Source organism: Ipomoea triloba, chromosome 1, assembly GCF_003576645.1.
Source record: "Ipomoea triloba cultivar NCNSP0323 chromosome 1, ASM357664v1".
Lineage (NCBI taxonomy): Eukaryota > Viridiplantae > Streptophyta > Magnoliopsida > Solanales > Convolvulaceae > Ipomoea > Ipomoea triloba.
The window spans coordinates 29,604,909-29,623,594 of record NC_044916.1 but is presented as its reverse complement, the minus strand read 5'-3'; the positions used below and the strand labels follow the sequence as shown (position 1 = coordinate 29,623,594).

At 33.5% G+C, this 18,686-nt stretch overlaps 3 protein-coding genes across 6 annotated transcripts in view; 2 read left to right on the top strand and 1 right to left on the bottom strand.

Annotated features, from left to right (window-relative positions):
* Window positions 1-818: 818 nt before the first annotated feature.
* LOC115995604 (pentatricopeptide repeat-containing protein At2g41720) lies at window positions 819-6,895 on the top strand. Of its 4 annotated transcripts, none has more exons than XM_031234699.1 (10): window positions 819-1,242; window positions 1,586-1,758; window positions 2,349-2,454; window positions 2,689-3,798; window positions 3,878-3,983; window positions 4,069-4,273; window positions 4,519-4,651; window positions 4,723-4,827; window positions 5,827-5,947; window positions 6,375-6,895. In XM_031234699.1, the coding sequence occupies exons 1-10, from the start codon at window positions 847-849 to the stop codon at window positions 6,461-6,463; spliced, it is 2,544 nt and encodes an 847-aa protein (XP_031090559.1). In that variant the 5' UTR covers window positions 819-846; the 3' UTR covers window positions 6,464-6,895. The 4 variants fall into 4 exon arrangements, with proteins under 4 accessions (XP_031090559.1, XP_031090552.1, XP_031090568.1 ...); XM_031234692.1 differs by having other exon boundaries at window positions 6,372-6,895; XM_031234708.1 differs by having other exon boundaries at window positions 1,127-1,242; window positions 1,543-1,758; window positions 6,372-6,895.
* A 338-nt stretch (window positions 6,896-7,233) lies between these two features.
* On the bottom strand, window positions 7,234-9,996 carry LOC115998541 (pentatricopeptide repeat-containing protein At1g79540). The gene has a single exon (XM_031238136.1). It carries the CDS (start codon window positions 9,878-9,880, stop codon window positions 7,520-7,522), a length of 2,361 nt encoding a protein of 786 aa, XP_031093996.1. The 5' UTR covers window positions 9,881-9,996; the 3' UTR covers window positions 7,234-7,519.
* A 7,143-nt stretch (window positions 9,997-17,139) lies between these two features.
* The window catches only part of LOC116002120 (ABC transporter A family member 1), a 24,782-nt gene continuing 23,235 nt past the window's right edge, over window positions 17,140-18,686 (top strand). The window contains exons 1-3 of the mRNA XM_031242156.1: window positions 17,140-17,525; window positions 17,842-17,921; window positions 18,326-18,497. Of these exons, the coding sequence (XP_031098016.1) occupies window positions 17,400-17,525; window positions 17,842-17,921; window positions 18,326-18,497 (378 nt within the window). The 5' untranslated portion in view covers window positions 17,140-17,399. The remainder of the gene's footprint in view (window positions 17,526-17,841; window positions 17,922-18,325; window positions 18,498-18,686) is intronic.

Below are 18,686 nucleotides of genomic sequence, written 5' to 3'. Positions count from 1 at the left end.
ATTTGCCAACATTACTTTATCATATTTTTTATGAAAAAAGTACTCCCTTCCGTCCAATTTTATGTGTCTGGTTCGGTTAACGAGGCTTGACTGAAATTATTTTTAACTCAATTTTCATAATATTAAGTTTAATATTAATATACAAAATTTATATATTTAGAAACTACACTAAAAGTACTATTAAACACAAAAATCAAATTTAAAAACAAGTAAAAAGAATAGTAAGTATGACAGATAAAATTGGACAGAGGGAGTAATACTTTTACATCAAAATATAAAAGTATTATGTTTTTTCTTATAAGTAACAACACTTTAATCCTAATTAGTATTATATTTTTCAGTATGAGTATTAAATTTATATATTGACTCAACCAATCTTACGGATAAATATCCGTAAGACGGTCTTACACAAATGTGACTCTTTAAATAATATTTAGAGAGAAAAAGGAAATGAACTTTTAATCTATTTTGAAACTGCATTGATTTTTTTTTTTTTTTAGGTTTTAAAATGCACATTTAAATTTGACTAAAAGTGTAAATGTCAAAAAAATATATTGCAAGTAATGATAAAATTTGTATATCTTATAATCTTAATTTAAAAATGTTTGCTTGAATGCTTGATTGAATTTGAAGAGAAATATATGCTTTAAGTATTAAAATAGATGCTAAGCGGTTAGTGGCAAATTCTACAACTTTGCGTCCATAACCAAATTATTAAAAGCTCAGGGGTGTATGTTATAAATTCAAAAGATTGAAAGGCGTCCTCGTCCTTCCGATTCTACCCTTCTCCTCCATTCAACGTTAGTTAAAACCCATCATCTCACAAAGAGGTTTATCTTTATCCCCATGGCTACCTTCCCCAACAGCTTAGACATTTTCAGGCTCGACTCAAAGGCATCACAGTGCAAAACTAAACTCACGCCATTTCAAACCGGACCTGGAACCTCTGTAATCTACTGCAGAAAGTCCAAGAATGAGGACGCATTCGTGGAGAAGAAGCAAGCTGCAGTGGACTACGACACAGGGACCCACAATGTTTCCGTACGAATCGACGGTCTCAGGAAATCCGACTTGCCGAAACGGAACCTTTTGCGAGTCGACGGGGACCGGTTCCAGAAGGACTGGCCACTCTCTGAGGTGGTAGCCAATATCATGAAGCTCAATCACTGGGAAGATATTGATGGCCTCTTAAACCGCTGGGCCGGTCGCTTTGCCCGAAAGAATTTTCCAGTTCTTATAAAGGTAATTTGAATTTTTTTAAATAATTTAATTTGAAACTTTTGAGGATTATAATTGCTCCGCATTTGTTCATTTAGTCTAATTGTGATATCAATTCCATAATCATTTCGATATTTCCTATTAAATCAACGTCTTACTTCACTATATGAGCTCTCTAGGAGAAATTAGGTTCACTACTAAGAAAATTTTAAATGTAATATGTATAAATGCTTTTATTGTTACTGCTATGATGATATTTATTTGGCATTTGGCATTTATAAGCTTGAGTTATGATTATGAACTATCTTTTTGAATGAAGAGTAGTGTGATGGGAATCTCTCTGAGTTATCAATTCGAAATGGTATAGGAAATAACACAGCTCGGTTCAGTAGAGCACAGTGTTCATGTTTTCAATTGGATGAAGAACCAAAAGAACTATTGTGCACGCAGTGATATTTACAACATGATGATCAGGTTGCATGCAAGGCATAATCAGGTTGACCAAGCTCGTGGCTTGTTTTTTGAAATGCAAAAATGGAGGTATGCTGGTTGCCTTTTAATATTAAAAATCTTTTGTTCTTAGTCGTATTATTATCTCCACAAGAAATGAGGGGTCTGGGGTCATAAGCTTATTCTTTGTTAAGACTTTAGGTGATTTTATTATGTTTGAAGCTACTGCTGGTATATTGTGAAGATATGCAATCTATTCTGTCATTCTTAAAAGTTTTTTTTTTTTTTTAATAACTGAATTTGAGGTGGGTTTTGGTGGCTTAGTTCTTCATAGTGTAAAGTCCTTTTTCTTTTCTCTCCATCTTTAGGTGCTGACAAAAGATATCCAAAATATCTGCAAGGTTGTTTGCAGAATGCATTTCTAGTGCAGAAGTGAAACCTGTCATCGTAAGGAAACTACTAGGTCATTGCTATCATTTATTGCAGTCAGATTGTTTGATTTACTATACTGGAAAATAATATTCATCATCAGATGCCATTTCAGTTTTGTTTTTCCACCCTGTTTATAATTGTTAGAACATATTAAATTCATACTTATTGACTTTCAATACTGATACTAATTTAAGCTGCCTGACTTTCACTGCTGATACTAATTTATGCTTCCACCTTGTTCCTTTTAGGTGTCAACCTGATGCTGAAACCTATAATGCTCTCATCAATGCACATGGTCGAGCTGGCCAGTGGCGTTGGGCGAAAAATATCATGGAAGACATGCTCCGTGCAGCTGTGTGTATTTTTTCCTTATTAGACATTTTTGGTTTTGATGTGAACTTTTATTTATTTCTCATTATCTGATCTGCTATAATTTCTCTGCGTTGTGTTTTTTATTAGCTCTTAGATATAAAGCTAACCTTTAGGAAGATACTTTTATTTTAACTTCGATACAGTATTCATGTTTCTCTCTACCATGCTTTTGATATCTTGATCTCCATAGACATCCTTTTTTGGTCTTAATTACAGATTCCCCCAAGTAGGTCAACCTACAACAACTTGATCAATGCATGTGGGTCTAGTGGAAATTGGAGAGAGGCTTTGAAAGTTTGCAAGAAAATGACAGAAAATGGGTGTGGACCTGATCTGGTAACTCATAATATTGTGCTTTCTGCCTATAAAACTGGGGCACAGTATTCAAAAGCACTATCCTATTTTGAGCTGATGAAAGGAACCAATATCCGTCCTGACACTACAACCCTTAATATTGTGATGCATTGCCTAGTGAAGCTTGGACAATATGATAAAGCTGTTGAAATTTTTAATTCAATGCGAGAGAAAAAGGCTGAATGCCGTCCTGATATTGTCACATTCACTACTATCATGCACATGTATTCTGTTTGTGGACAGATTGAAAACTCTAAAGCTGTTTTCAATTCAATTTTAGCAGAAGGTGTGAGACCAAACATTGTCGCATATAACACACTACTAGGTGCTTATGCTAAACATGGTATGAGTCAAAAGGCTTTGCTAGTTTTTGATGAGATGAAATGTAGTGGAGTACGCCCTAATGTTGTATCTTATACATCTTTACTCAATGCCTATGGACGATCACAGCAACCTGAGAAGGCAATGGAAATATTTGAAACAATGAAGAGAAAAAACTTGAAACCAAATTTAGTGACTTACAATGCACTAATTGATGCTTATGGTTCTAATGGCGATCTAGCTAAAGCAGTACAAGTGATGCGTGAAATGGAACAGAATGGTGTGCAAGCAAATGTTGTCACAATAAGTACTTTATTGGCTGCCTGTGGACGCTGTGGCCAAAAGGTAAAAATTGATTCCATTCTTTCAGCTGCTGAAATGCGTGGAATACAGTTGAATGCCGTTGCCTATAACTCAGCTGTTGGAAGTTATATGAATATTGGAGAATATGAAAAAGCTTTGGATCTATACCATTCAATGAGGAAAAAGAAAGTTATGCCAGATTCTGTTACATATAATGTGTTAATAAGTGGATGCTGCAAAATGTCAAAATATTCTGAGGCACTAAAATTTCTTGATGAAATGATGGAAATGAAAATTCCTTTGTCAAGGGAAGTGTATTCATCTGCAATCTGTGCATACAGTAAACAGGCAAGTAACTGACATAATTTTGCTCATAGGTTTTGCAACCTTGTCTGAAATCTTACCTCACTTCCTTCCTACCTCTCAGGATCAACTTGCAAGGGCGGAGTCTATGTTCTCCATGATGAAAACGGCTGGCTTTCAGCCTGATGTTATTGCATATACCACAATGTTACATGCTTACAGTGTCGCTGGTGAGTTATAGGCTTCATAATAATTTGTTTTATATTGGCTGAAAGAATATATACGTCATGAATATGTGTGAAATTGATTTTACAGGCAATTTGGAGAAGGTTTTTGAAGTATTTAAAGAAATGGAATCAAATAATGTGATCCCAGACTCTATTGCTTGTTCATCTCTTATGAGAGCCTTCAACAAAGGATGTCAACCAGCCAAAGTTTTTATTGTGGCAGAGTTTATGAGAGAGAGGAAAATCCCTTTCATTGATGCTGTTTTCTTTGAAATGGTTTCTGCATGCAGCATGTGAGTCCTGCTTGATGCATTTCACTTTTGCATTTGCATTTGCATTCATGAAAATATGTACTCAAACTTTCTTGTTTCTGAATGCTGACTTATGATATCTGCTGTATGTTTGAGATAGAAGTTCAAATATTAGTTACAAAGAACTTCTTTAACACAAAGCAGTATCTACTTTGGTTAAAAACTCATGAATTATGGTATATTATTTATTTTCCAAGAAACTAAACTGTTACTATATATATCCAAAGATTACGAGATTGGAAGATGACAACTGAAATTATTAGTATGATGGAAGCTTCACTCCCTGGTATCTCAGTTGGAATTCTGAATCAGCTTCTCCAGTGCATTGGAAAATCCGGCAAGATTGAGACCATGATAAAGGTAATTCAGAAGTTCTTGAATAGTTATTTGGTTACTGAAAATTTCCAATACATTTGTTCCTGTGTATGCAGTTTTACTACAAGATAGTCACATCAGGTGCAGAAATCAACTTAACAACGTACTCAATTTTGCTGAAGAATCTTTTGAGTGCTGGAAATTGGAGGAAATACATTGAGGTATGAATATATATGGTGTCAGTGAGAACTCCTTAATTTTGTTCTTGGCATCAATTAAGCAGGTAGATTTGCAAAATATATTGAAACCACATGTGCAACTAAACAGAATTTCTAGAGCATGCTATGGTGGAATTTGGGCAGCTAGAGAGCTTTGGATACCACTCATACCAGGATGACCAAACCCAAATATTAATATTCAGTTCTTGAAATCCAACCTAACTTGAAGTTGGATTTTCAAAATCCAATTTTCATGTTCTGATTTTGGAGTTTGGTTGAGCTATCCCAATGGTAAAAAATTAAGGCAAAAGAACATTACAGAAAGGCAAAATATTAACATTCCGTTACATTCTACATATGAATAAGATCCAGGAGAAGAGTAAAATATTATAGATAAAGATAGATACTCAGAGAGTAAACTAGTAAAGAACTGAGATCTATACCTGTACTAGTGGAATTAAGCTCAAGAGAATTTTGGTCAGGTGAAAAATTATACTCCTAATGCAACCCAACCAAAAAGAGAATCTCCAACACGCCCAAAAACTTTGGATGCATTTTTCTGCTTGGGAGATTCACTTGACCCACTTTCCAAACCTTGCATAGGCGCTAATGTTTTAAATCATGCATGCAAGTATTTTGCTCCTAGAAGAAAGCTTGATTTAATTATTTGAAGAACAGTGGTCTTTCTTCACATTCTCTTTTATGTTGACTTGTTGAAATGGTTTATGAGATATTTCCATCACTACACAAGGAGAAGAAAATATTTCAGGCCTCCCATCTGGCCATATCTCAGTCCTCAAAGAAATAGCAATATGTTGTCCCATTAAATAGCAACAGTGACTGTTCTTGTTGAGTTCATAAGACTCCAGAGCTTTGTTATTGCAGTATAGATGTTTGCTTCTATTATTCTAAAACTCCTTTGACTTATCCAATTTGATAAATCATAAATGTTCTCTTTCAAAAACTTGAGGAAAGTAATGGTTTGACAATATTTTGATGCAGGTGATGCAATGGATGTTGGATGGAGGAATCCAACCTTCAAAAGAAATGTATCAAAACATACTCTTCTTTGCTCAAAGAAGTGTTGGAACTGAGTATGCTACTATAATAAAAGCACGAGTAGGTATGTATGTTCAGTTTTGATTCATTCATCTTCATATGACACAACTGTGAATTTGATTCTAAATATATTGGTAAATTATGCTTGAATTTTGTCAGTTCTATGTATGGCAATTTGGCAGGATTTGTTTTATTAGAATGCCCTTGGGCCACAGTTTTCAAACATTGCAACTATAATTCTTTTATTTGCTATATATTGTGATGAGTTTAAAAAAGTGAAGTCCTTTCTCCACTTATAACACATCATCCTTGAATTATTACCTAGACTAGATTCATCCAACTTATAATAACCGATTACTCTACCATTTTTACCATCTATTAGTGGAATGGGAAATTATTGCCTGTCTTAAAGTAATTGGGGATGAATAATATCTGGTTGAAGCTTCAATTTCCAGTCTTGCTAGTAACACTGTGTGTTTGTTTGACAGAAGCCATGAGAACAAAATATGAAGATCAGACAACCAGCCTGCCTGGATCTCTCCACACCGATGCATTGAGAGAGTTGAAAATACTGGCATAGCAATTCTCAAATAGTTTCTCCTGGAGATAGATGACCTATCATTGGAGTCCAAAAGGCCAAAAGATATTATTTCAATACTTAGCCTGTGCAGAATAGTGAGTTGCTAATTTAACGGGAAGTATGGCAGCAGGGCTGAATATGTGTTAACATGGGACGACAGACAGTCGTGTCCAAAACCCAAGCATAGCTCCACATAGCGGGGCATACCACCATTTCTCCATAGAGCATGTTTAGCAGGCTGGCCTGGTTGCATTCATGCTTATACTAAGTGCTGCCCAACATGCAGAGTAAAATGCAGCTTCCCTGGCAATATTTTTCCAGTGTTGCTGACAGCCTTGTTGCACTTGTTTAGTTGTGTATGTAAAGATGTGAACAAATCCATTTATGAATCTGAACTACATTTTTTGAATGGAAAATGTTTATAAGCTAGAATAGAATTGCAGCACAAGTGAACAATTAGTTTGAAATATGAATATTGATTTGAATTGCTATAAAAGCTTACATAACCAATGTTAATTTGAAGCCAACAAAAAATCAAATTAGTTCTCAGCTTCTCGCAATTCAAGTTTCTTAGAAAAGAAAATCTAAATGGAATTGGGATTACCAAAAGGAATCACAACTCTTACGGATAGAGCATATATTATTATAAACATACATCAATGAAACTAAAGAAATCTATTGCTCATGATTCTGATGAATGCAGCATACAAAATACACTGAATGAATTTAAAACACTATAGGAGTTTAAATCAATTAAATTTTAAAAAAAATGGTAGAATGTAACTTTCTGTGTTGAATTTATTTCAATGAACAATATCCCGAGTGTAAAAAACTTTGGGGATGTTGGACAAACATCCATCCTACACGCTACCTCCAATAAACTTAGTAGATTGGAAATCTAAACAAAACTTTCTCAATGGGGTTACACAAATTTAAAACTGGGTTAGTGAAGCACAGAAAATGCAGGAGGCACATGTTTTACAACAATCTTGATGGATATAGGATTGGAAGAGGAGGAAACTTGACCTGGACATAATACCAGTGGAAATATCAATCTTATCCAGGTGACGTGTTTTCCGATTCCCTTATGTTCCAATGCCGTAGAAGAGGTCTTGTTCGGTGTTGAAGATAGGCACTTAAGTCGTAACCTGCAGACTTCATACCATTTAAGACTACATAGACAAGCTCTGCACTATCTCGAGAACGAAGAAGGGATCGGAGCAAATTGTTGCAGATTCGTGGCATCAGACGGATACCTTTCTCCACAGTATAAAGGAAAACGTTGACAGCCTGGTCCAAGTTTTTGTTCTTCCTGAGACTGTGAATCAACATCACGCAACTTGGGGCGGACACATTCAGACCGAACTCCTGGAGGATATAGAAAACCTTTACTGCCTCCTCTGATCTACCCATCTGACACAACCCAACTAAACAAATGTTATAAGGGGCTGAATCAAAGTCTGCTAACTTTATTTCCATTTCCAGTAAAGTTCTGATAGCTTTTACTGTGTCCCCTTCCTCAAAATGTTTCTCAACCAATTCAATTGCTTCTTCACTCCGGACACCTTGGCTCCTCAAATACCTCAACCAGAGATTAAATGCTACTGCAATCTTCCCCCTACGACACGACCAAGTCATCAGTGATCTGTAAACACTGGAACCAGGTGCATGCCCATTCTTGCTGATATGGTCAAAGAGTTTAAGAGAATCATCTTCCCGCCCAACCCTTTGTAGTCCATCAATGAGTGTCCCATAAGTAATCGAATCAGGGGAATGCCCCCTAATTTGAAGTTCCTCAAAGAGTTTAAAAGCACCATTAATTTTTCCAGCTTTGCACAAGGCATTTATCAGTATATTGTAAGTAATGATGTTAGGAACAGCCCCACTATCTGCAAGCTGCATAAGGAGCTGGTAAGCCTTAAGAATCAACCCTGACTCACATAACTTCTTAACCCTTGACTGGAGGCTTGCACTGTCATGAACCGGATCAATGCCTTGAGAAAGCCGAAGAAACAATGATGGCTTTTTTCCAATCTCCATTTTGTAAAACATGATACGAGCTTCGTCAAGCTCACCAGCCTTACATAGGCCATGTATAAGAGCATTAAAATTTTCAACCGAAGGAGAGCATCCTAGCTTCTCCATTTCATTGAAGATATTCGTTGCCTCCTTCACCATACCATTCCTGCACATACCACAAATAAGAAAAGTGGTAGTGTAAGTGTTTGGAAAACAACCGTGCTGTGAAATTTCTAGCCGAAGAGAGCCTGCTTCATCTAGCAGACCCATATCACAGAAACCCTTAATCAGAGTATTGTAACATTGAGTATCTGGCAGTACACCTCTCCCTGTCATTTCCCTCAGCAAATCCAGTGCCTCCTTCACCCTACCTTCCTGAGATAACCCCTTAATCATGATAGTATATAAAACAATGTCGGGTGCAATATTATTTTCAGAGAGCTTTTGAAACAAAGAATGAGCTTCACTAATCCTCTTAGCTCTAACCAAACCATCAATCAAGCAACTGTATCCCTCCAGCCCAACAACATAACCTTCACTTTTAAAAGACTTCAACAATGCAAGTGCTTCATCAACCCTACCTAACTTACAGAACCCATTGAGCAACACGTTGTAAGTTACAAAATCTGCACTACACCCCCTAGTCTTCATCAAGTTAAACAGCCTACATGCATCATCTATTCTCTTGGCCTGACACAATCCCGAAAGAATAACCGTATATGTGATTCTATTCGGCAATATCCCTCTCCCACTCATTTCATCAAACAGCTTAAGTGCATCCAGTGTATTCCCACTCTTACACAACCCATCAATCAAAATGCTAAATGTAGAGCAATTCGGCGAACAATTCGACTTCAACATCATATTATACACAGCTAAAGCTAACAAAATTACACCTTTCTGAACCATGACGTGAAGGATGACATTGTAGGTAAAAGGATTGGCTTTGCAGTCGAAATCCTTCATTCTACCGAAGCATTCCACCGCCATTTCAGCCTTATTTAGCTTCCAATACGCCGAGATCAGCACCGCAAAAGCGTCAGAACAAATTGGCATAGCAGAATTCTTTACTTCCTCGAGCGTCTTCCAATACAGATCAAAATACCCGCCGTCCTTGGCGAGCATATCGATAATCAAATTATGCGAATCCCAGCTACGGAAATGCCTTTTATTTGTTGTCCAAATGAAAAATCGAAACCCCAGCTCAGGCTTTCGCTGTTCCCGAATAACGGAGGCCACCGCTTGAGACGATAGAAAATGAGAAACCTTGTCGAGAGAGGGCTCCATGGGGGTGACAGTGTCGATGATGCTGAGGACTTCGTTGGGCACAAAATCAGGATGTGTAAGGCCACAATTGGGCTTCGCAGTGAGCAAGCGGAGTGGAGATAGGAGTTTCATCGTTTCGGAGGAATGGAGTTACCATTATTCGTTCATTAGGAGGGGCGTTTTACGGTGGCGGCGGCCGCGACTGAGGAGGAAATGTATTAGGAGAAGAGAAACTTTTGACTTCACGAACGGAACTGAGTTACTGTTACTGAGGTAACAACGTGGTGGTATATTGGTAATTCTCTCAATGCCCCAATCAGCGACCTAATTCCGCCCCAAAATTTCACTATTACCTAAAAGAAAAAAAAGGTAATTCTGAATTTACATCTGACTATTATTTATTTTTAATCTTAATTGTTTATTTTTTAAATTATTAAATTTAGTTTTTGAGTATTGAATCGTTTTCAATTGTAATTATTTACAATAAATTTTTAAGTTCTTTTTGTGTGAATGGTTAAAATTATGATTGTTAGAATAAAAAAATTATGATTTTATTTTCTGCGTGTGAAAAATAATTTATATAGTGATTATTTTTTTAATTTTATTGTCAATATTAACGATTCACACGGGTAGAAATTAATGTTAGATTACTAGTCAACATTACTTAATATACAAAGATTAAATTTAGAAAAAAAATAATAGTCATATAATTAAATCTGAAATTAACTTAAGCGTGCACGCGTCTCACAGAGAGAGACCACCGGTTATGGTGATGCGCTAGGCGACCGATCGGCACCTAAGTGCTGATGAATCAGCGTCTAGGCGAAATTTTTGCAACACTATATATTTGTCAAGTTTCAAAGTCTTTTTATGAGTGCTTAGTGTCTTCCATGTTCAACACCCTTTTCTCACATATCACTCAGTAGGTAGAGATATTTGTCAATCACCTCCTCAAGAGGCACGTACAATACAATTAGTGAAGTGTTAAGACAAGTTTCATATGAGCAAGAGTCTGCCAACTCAACTCATTTAACACATTTGTGTTTTTTTTTTTTTTGGCAACAAGACATTTGTGTTTTATTCGTGTAACTTCACAAATTGGATGGATGCGTGAATGATTTGTGTTACGTTTCCTTTGCTTCCAATTCACCGTACCACCAGGAGGGACTGATATACAAAATTTGTTTTCTTTTCTTTTTTTTTTTCCCATATTTTTTACGTGTACTAAGTACCATTTTGTGTTTCACTCGTGTAGTTCTTAACTTAAATTGCCATTTTTTCTGTAAATGATTAAATTATAAGAGGAAAAAGGTAGTCTCTTTAGTCTTTACCCAGTTCTTTAAGGACACTGCAAATTGCGTTCCGGAAGATAATTTGTATTCAAACAATTATTCCCAAATTTTCAGTCATAGTAATTTATAATTTAAGGCGTGTGATATATATACTAGCTTGCATTTAAAAAACTTAAAAATAATGAATCGTTTCCTATTGAGAGTATTATGAGTGTTGAAGTGCTGATTTTTCATAATATATTGAATTACAATGTAAATATTTGAACACTCAAATATAAATGTTTTCGGTGAGCTATAAGTCTATAACAAGGAAGAACACTTCAAATTTTGTATGAAGTGTTGGTAGAAAAGTTTAGAGACATATAGAGTTTTTGTAAGAATGAAAATTAAAATTTTGAAGTATCAAAAGTTCTTTTTTATTTTACCCAACACAATGTATTTATAAGGAATTAAGACTTCATTAATATATTGTCAAAAAAAAAAGAATTCATTAATATTCATGGCATCTAAAAAATAAATTTAAAATTCAAATCGTAACTCTCAAAATTGAAAAATTAATTAGAATGCATATTGTTGAGATAATATAAAGCTTATACATTGATGAATAAAATGAACCAGTTATAAATAGAGTACATATGAGAGGAAATAGCAGGAAGTTGTAACAAACATAAACTACTTGAATACAAATAGGAATATATAATATAAAATGTCAACTACTACATATAGACTTAACACATATGATGTTACAAATTTAATTCTTATATAAATTGAAATCGATCGTGATTAATTCCATATCCAATATATTATAACAATAAGGGAGATACAACAATGAAGGATTGAAAATAATAAGGCAATCTTATACTGCCCCACACTAACTGCCACTTATGTTGTATATTGAGCTGCAGGCACATCAAACCGCCTTTGCAGTCCTATATTATTTCCAATGTAAGACAAATGTTACTTGCATTCCTGAACTCTATTTAATGGATAAACTTTGAAAATCATTTTTCATTCACTCATTATCTATTTTGAATGTATAATATATTAAATTTAGCATCTCATTTAAGAGAACCCATATTCATCTTAATCCATCACAAATCAAAAGTAAATCTAGCTCAAATTATATCTCAAAATGACGACATCAAATGTAATTTTTATATAACTTTTCAAACACACCTTCCTCAGTTGAATGGGTCGTATCATATATAGGAATTATTTGAGCTTGAAATATTTAGAGATATGCATCGCATTTTGGTCTCATCTGTAATAGTCATGCTTTATATTGAGATGAGGGGAGACTTGCCTTTCTTTACATTCATCCGCTCATAGATATATCTAATTTGTAAAGTGGGTCGTTGATATACATTATTTTTAATATATAATGGACTTTATTTTATATCCTGCTGTCACCCACTTTAAGATTATATATGACTTCTTTTCTAAGATTATATATGACTTTTTTTGGGAGGTGGGGGTATGGGAGAATATTAGTGAAAGGAGAAATTATAGTTTAAACAATCAATTAAATTTGTGATTTTTTTTTTTTTGCTATTATGATTTTAAAAATTGTAAATATTTACAAGAAATAAAAGATAATTTGAAGGAACATTTTTAAACTATTAACAATGACATAACAAATACTTAGAAAGTAATTATTTGGATATTTGTCAAGACTTAAGAGGGTTTTGAATTTCAAGAAGAATGTTTTCAGAGATGATTTCTAAATTCAATAAAATACTCCATATATAAGCTATGTTTGGTAGAGCTTATAACTTATTTTATAACTTATTTTAAGTTATAAACAAGTTATAGGGTAGGTATGTTTGGTAAAACATGAAAAGTTTAAAATAATAGTTTATTTTTAAACGTTATCTTAAATAATGTTCCAAAATAAACTAGTATAACAATGAGAAAAAAAATCAAATTTTACTAAAAATAATATTAATGAATTTAAGGTTAATATTTTATTAATTAACTTGTATTCATCCTGTTAAAGAAAAATTAAAGAAAATGTAAGTGGCCTTGAGTCAACTAATTGTATTTTTTGGGTGTAACTCAGGGTCTCCACCGTCGGACACAGTAGCTAACTCCTCGTTGAATTGTAGGCACCTCTATTGAGTCAATTAATTGTTATTTTTTTGGTAAATCTACAACGTCTTTCTCCGTTTGTCTAAGGGGAATTGTCACTTGTGGGAGTCTCCGGATTTTTTCGAAATTATTTTTCACAAAGAGAGCTCACTTGCCAATTGAACTACCCCATTAGGTTAACCTGTATTAATTATTGATGAAAAATGAAAATGACGATGATGTACCGGACCCAGCGACAACCAATGAAACTTCCAATAATGTATACCTCAAAATAGCGTGTTTAGTCCGCAAAGAATGTTGTAATAGTTTGAACTTTGAAGGACAACACCCAACTTAATTAAAAAAAAACACATTTTACATCAAATACACGGCCTCTTACTTTAAAAATAAAAATAAAAATCTGATATTACATGCTTTAGTTTATTTATAAAAAAAATGTCACAACTTGATTTTATTTTCTTTTTCTAATAATATTAACACAATTACACTTGCGTTGAGAGGTTTACTCCCTAAAAATATATTACTCCGTACTTATTATTTTTCCTTTACATTAGTTGACGATATAATATTAATGCTATTTAACATCGAAATTAATTAAGGAAGCTTAGTGAGTACGTGAAACAACACAACAACGATGAGAGAACAATTGTAATAACATATGATTGCACGGGGTAAATGTTTTCTGCATGTGTATTATTAGGGTCAATACAAAGTCATAATAATCGTTACTTGTGCGTATTGCTCAGTAACTATAATTTTCAAGTTTTGCGAACATGTTAACACCTTGACAACATGCATAGTATTTTGAGTATTGATTATCGAAGCTAACTCCATTCGCTAAGGCTAACTCTAATCTATGACTAGAATCGACCCGGCCTGCTAATTAAATCTTCGTTCCGCACCCACTATTCAATGGTGTGTACTGTGTAAGTCTCGTCTTGTTAACCCTAACAGTTGGTAAAGGATCATAAAGAGGTAAACTAATCAATGTTGCTTGGCCTATAGCTGATCATCTCAAATTAAGATGCCAATAGACCGCTTCCTACAAAGAATCGAAATTGTAATCTGGCCTTGTGGTATATTTGATACAATTAAATTATGTTTTCAAAATAGAAAATATTACATGTTCAAACACCTTTTTAATACATTATACTAGCATTTTCCAATATACTCAAGTTTGATATGATATTTTGGAAATACATAATTATATGTTCATGTTTGATTCCTTCACTCATAAGTCATACCATGGGCCAAATTATTAGAGTATTATTTTTGGAGCCAAATTATTACATTATTATTGTGTGAGTACTACTGACTATATTATAATGTAGTATTTGTTCGTACATACTTTATTAACCTAATAAAGCATAAAAAGTCAATGTCTTGACTGAGGTCCGAACCTGTGACCTCCCACTTGAGAGAGCCACAAATATGTCAAATTATTAAAATATCATTTATTATTTGATTTGATGAAAATGTAATTCAAGTATGATTATTTAATTCTAATTACAACCTTATTAATTAACCAATACAATGATCCTAACAATGGAACAAATTATTAAGTTAACGATATATAAATACAAATAATTATTTTATAATTATATGAAAATAATTTGATTTTCATTCTTTTTTTGAGTTCTACTGACAATTTGATTTTCATTAACAATGGAACTAATTGATTTTCATTAATTAATACAGAGTAATTGCAAATACTCATATTACCATCTCACAATTTATTACTTCGTATAACATAACATTTGAAATTATTGATTACATGTTAATGTCAACATTTGATTAGGTGTTAAATAATAAATATTTTTAAATACAACAAATAAGTATATCAATTTTTAAATAATATGAACTAAATTACTCATATAATGAGATTACTCAATTATTTAATGGGAAAGTTTGAAGGATCCAAAGAGTGGGTAAAATACTTTGTGCTCAAGCTCAAAAAGTCAAAAGTCAAAACACAAACCTAAAAGACAAAAAACGTAAATAATAAAAAGAAAACAAAGATGGAGGACCGATGAGTAAATTCAAAGAATACTTGAACCAAAACGTACGCACTAAAAATTTGAAGACAAAACTAGCCTTAGATGCCATACTAACCCTGCCTCCATAATTGCCTACCATGTCTAGATGAGCAATTATAATGATAAATCATTTTTAATGCAAAAAAAACACATGAGGGATAACTTTCGGTAAGAATATTTTTAGGTATGAAAAATTACGTTTTACATACTCGCTCAAATAGGTAAATTAATTTCACTATTAATATGCATTAAGATAGTTTTTGTCTCTCTTATCATGGTAGTCATTAGTTTTGTCTTACAATTTACAAGTATTTTGATCATTGGATTTATAAATGTATATAAAACTAATGAAACAATGACAATTTTCGTCATTCAATTATGTTATTGTCACTTTTTGTTTTGTTTTGTTTTTTTTTTTCAATTAGTTTTGAAGTAACTTTTTTCGTGTATGGGTTCTATTAGGGTTTAATTTTGTTAAAAAATCATGCCGCAGACAACCGAGGAACAAAACAAACCACTTCGTAAGTAATTGAGAAACAAAAAGTAATGATGATATAATTGGGGACAGAAATTCATAGTTCTCTATAATTCTTTAACAAAAAAGTGTCATTTTTCCTAAAACTAATATAAAAATATAGAACATACAAAACATCAATAGTTATACTATGGATCCAAATTCATATCGCAAGCTTACAATTCAAATTGTAAACATTTAATATATAAATTTTGAACATTCTGTATATAAATTGTGTATTTTAGACACGGATCCACATTGCAAAGTGGATCCGAATTCACAGAATAATTTGCCACAAACCATGTGTGACCGTTTAAATTTAACATAATATATCATATAATATTTCTCAAATTGACTTGTTGATAGATAATTACGGATCACATTAACTCAATTTCATAATTAATATAATAATAATCTACAATTTTAACTTAAGGATCAACATGCAATTAATCCAAAATTAAAATCCACGCAGCGCAACCTCAACCCAAAATCGATTGTGACGTCAAAATAGAAGCCGCCGCCCCGGCGGCTTGTCCTTGACTGCAATGAGTTGGTGAGAGTATGAGAGTATTATGCCGTCCCACGAATAGGATGCTTCCGTTAAAAAGGAAATTCCATACACTGTCCGGAGTGCTAACAAAATTTTAAACAATTAATATGTCGCTTTAAATAAGAATAAAAATAAAGTCATGTGATAATAGGTTTGAACCCGGACGATGAAAGTTTAAATTTCTTTGGCCGGGACATGTTTGAGAAAATATAAAATAAATATTATTTTGTACGGAATGAGTATTTCAAAAAAAGATACAAGTAAATAATAATAATAGTGTAAAAAAAAATGGTAACATTGTTTGCATACTTAGAATATCAACATTAATGTGGTAACATTAATGAGTCAACATTCATTAATAATTCACATTAAATTTGAAGCATTAATACTTTGTATAATTTTGTTGTCTATTTATATATTGACTATTAATTTAGATATTTAATTCACAATAATAGTAGCATGGTTTACATACTTAGAATATCAACCTATTATATCAAAAATAGAATTAACTATTCGTACAAATAGTTCAATTAGTGAGTGTCAGAGTATAGACAAAAATATAATTAACTATTGTGAAATTATGAGCATTTAATAAATAATACAATAATATAAAAATATCTTGGTATTTTGAACTATATTTAAGAAAATCAATAGTTGATAACTCATAACTTAATAATATTTTTGGGAGGTCAATTAGTGCATTTGAAAGATTATTTTGATAAATTGTGGTTGGAACAATTAACATCACTTTTCAATTTGTTTTTTTTTTTTTTTAAATTAACATTGCTGTAATGGTAAAAAAGTTGACAAAGAGAATACAAAGAATAAAATAAAAACAAAACTATAATGTATTTAAATGTATATATGCTGAATTTTGAGCAGACGCCAAACCGAACTTCCAATTGTCACTTTCGTGGACCCATTGAAGGATTTCTTCCTCCTTCTCCCACTCCTTCACGCTTTCTCTCTCTAAGCTCTGCAATAGTCTTATAGCTCCCTATACACTCACACACCAAACACTTTCTCTCTCTAAGAATATGGATGCATGCATCATCACTGGGCAGTTGCCCTAACTTCAGTGAAGTCTGAAGAAGAGAAATAAGCTAAGACGACAGGGAAATTGCTGTGTTGAGTGATCAGTAGTCCAGTGTAATCCGGAGTTCTCTCTACTATGGAGAAGCAGAAAGAGAAGGAAGAGAGGGAAATTAGGAAGAACTCGAGGAAGAGACAGCTCAGGACGATGCTTCGCAAGAACTGGCTCCTCAAAATTCGCCATCCTTATATCACCTGCGCTGAGGTTCTTTCCTCTCCTGCAATTTTAAAAAAAAAGTGCATGTTAGCAGCGATTTCGCATTTAAATCCTTTAATACTTAAATTGCGTTTTTATTTTCCTGGGAGTTCATTTCGTTTTTTTAACTTTTTCACCCTATTATTATCTTTATATCTTTATTTGATGATCATGCTATTTGTAGGTGGCTGTAATATAATGTCTCCCTTCCTTGCAAAACTATTAGTGTTTTTTTGTTCCGACTTACTAGTTACTCCATTGGCACTGATCACTATTTATTACTAAGAGGTAAAGTAGCTAATGGCGTGTTTGCTTCTAATCACAGATTTTGCTACCAACTATTGTCATGCTGTTGCTAATAGGAGTGAGAACACAATCTGATACTCAAATCCACCCAGCACAGGCGTACGAATTCTATCAACTTGGTGCTTTATGTTTAACTACACTTGATTTGTATTCTTGGATTGACTTTTTTTTTGAGTACTACAGACTTTGTTACAATGTATGTAGTAGTATCTCAGTCGCTTCCACTGAGGCTCGAACCCACCCCCTTCCATGTAAGAGTGTAAACCGGGTGCCACTAGACCACAAAGGTCTTTGGCAAGAGTGACTTTCTTATTAGTATTGTTTTTATATGTTTACATTTGGTTTGTTACCTGCAAGTAAGCTTCTTTGATTGTACCAACAGCCATCACATGAGATTTTGGAGACGACCAAAATGAAGCACTTTCTTAGCTTAATTGTTTCTACAATAGTTTGAAGAGAATTCATTTAATGATATTGAAAATAAAATACAACATGATATGCAGGTATATCCAGAAAGGAATGTTTATGGAAATAGGAAAAGGTGATAAATCTGCAACTTTCAACCAAATTTTGGAGCTGTTGATAGCCAATAATGAGTATTTGGCTTTTGCACCGGATACACCTGAGACAAGGATGACGATCAATATTCTTTCTCTTAAATTTCCTCTGCTGCAGGTAATTCCTAACTTATGGCTTATGTTTATCACATCTTACTGTTTTCTCCCATTTCTATTGCCAGTTTGTTAGTTTCCTCCATCATAGTTTTTCTTGAATTAGTTTGTAACTTTGTTGAATTTTGAGTTAGAGAGAGCTTGTGAATTAAATTGGTAGCAAAATTTTTTTGGGGGAGGGGGGGGGGGGGGG

Coding starts and splice junctions, on each gene's coding strand:
- LOC115995604 (XM_031234692.1), top strand. CDS start 847: ATGGCTACCTTCCCCAACAGCTTAGACATTTTCAGGCTCGACTCAAAG. Junction 3,984..4,068: donor ACATGCTTACAGTGTCGCTG/GTGAGTTATAGG, acceptor TTGATTTTACAG/GCAATTTGGAGAAGGTTTTT. Junction 4,274..4,518: donor ATGGTTTCTGCATGCAGCAT/GTGAGTCCTGCT, acceptor ATATATCCAAAG/ATTACGAGATTGGAAGATGA.
- LOC115998541 (XM_031238136.1), bottom strand. CDS start 9,880: ATGAAACTCCTATCTCCACTCCGCTTGCTCACTGCGAAGCCCAATTGT.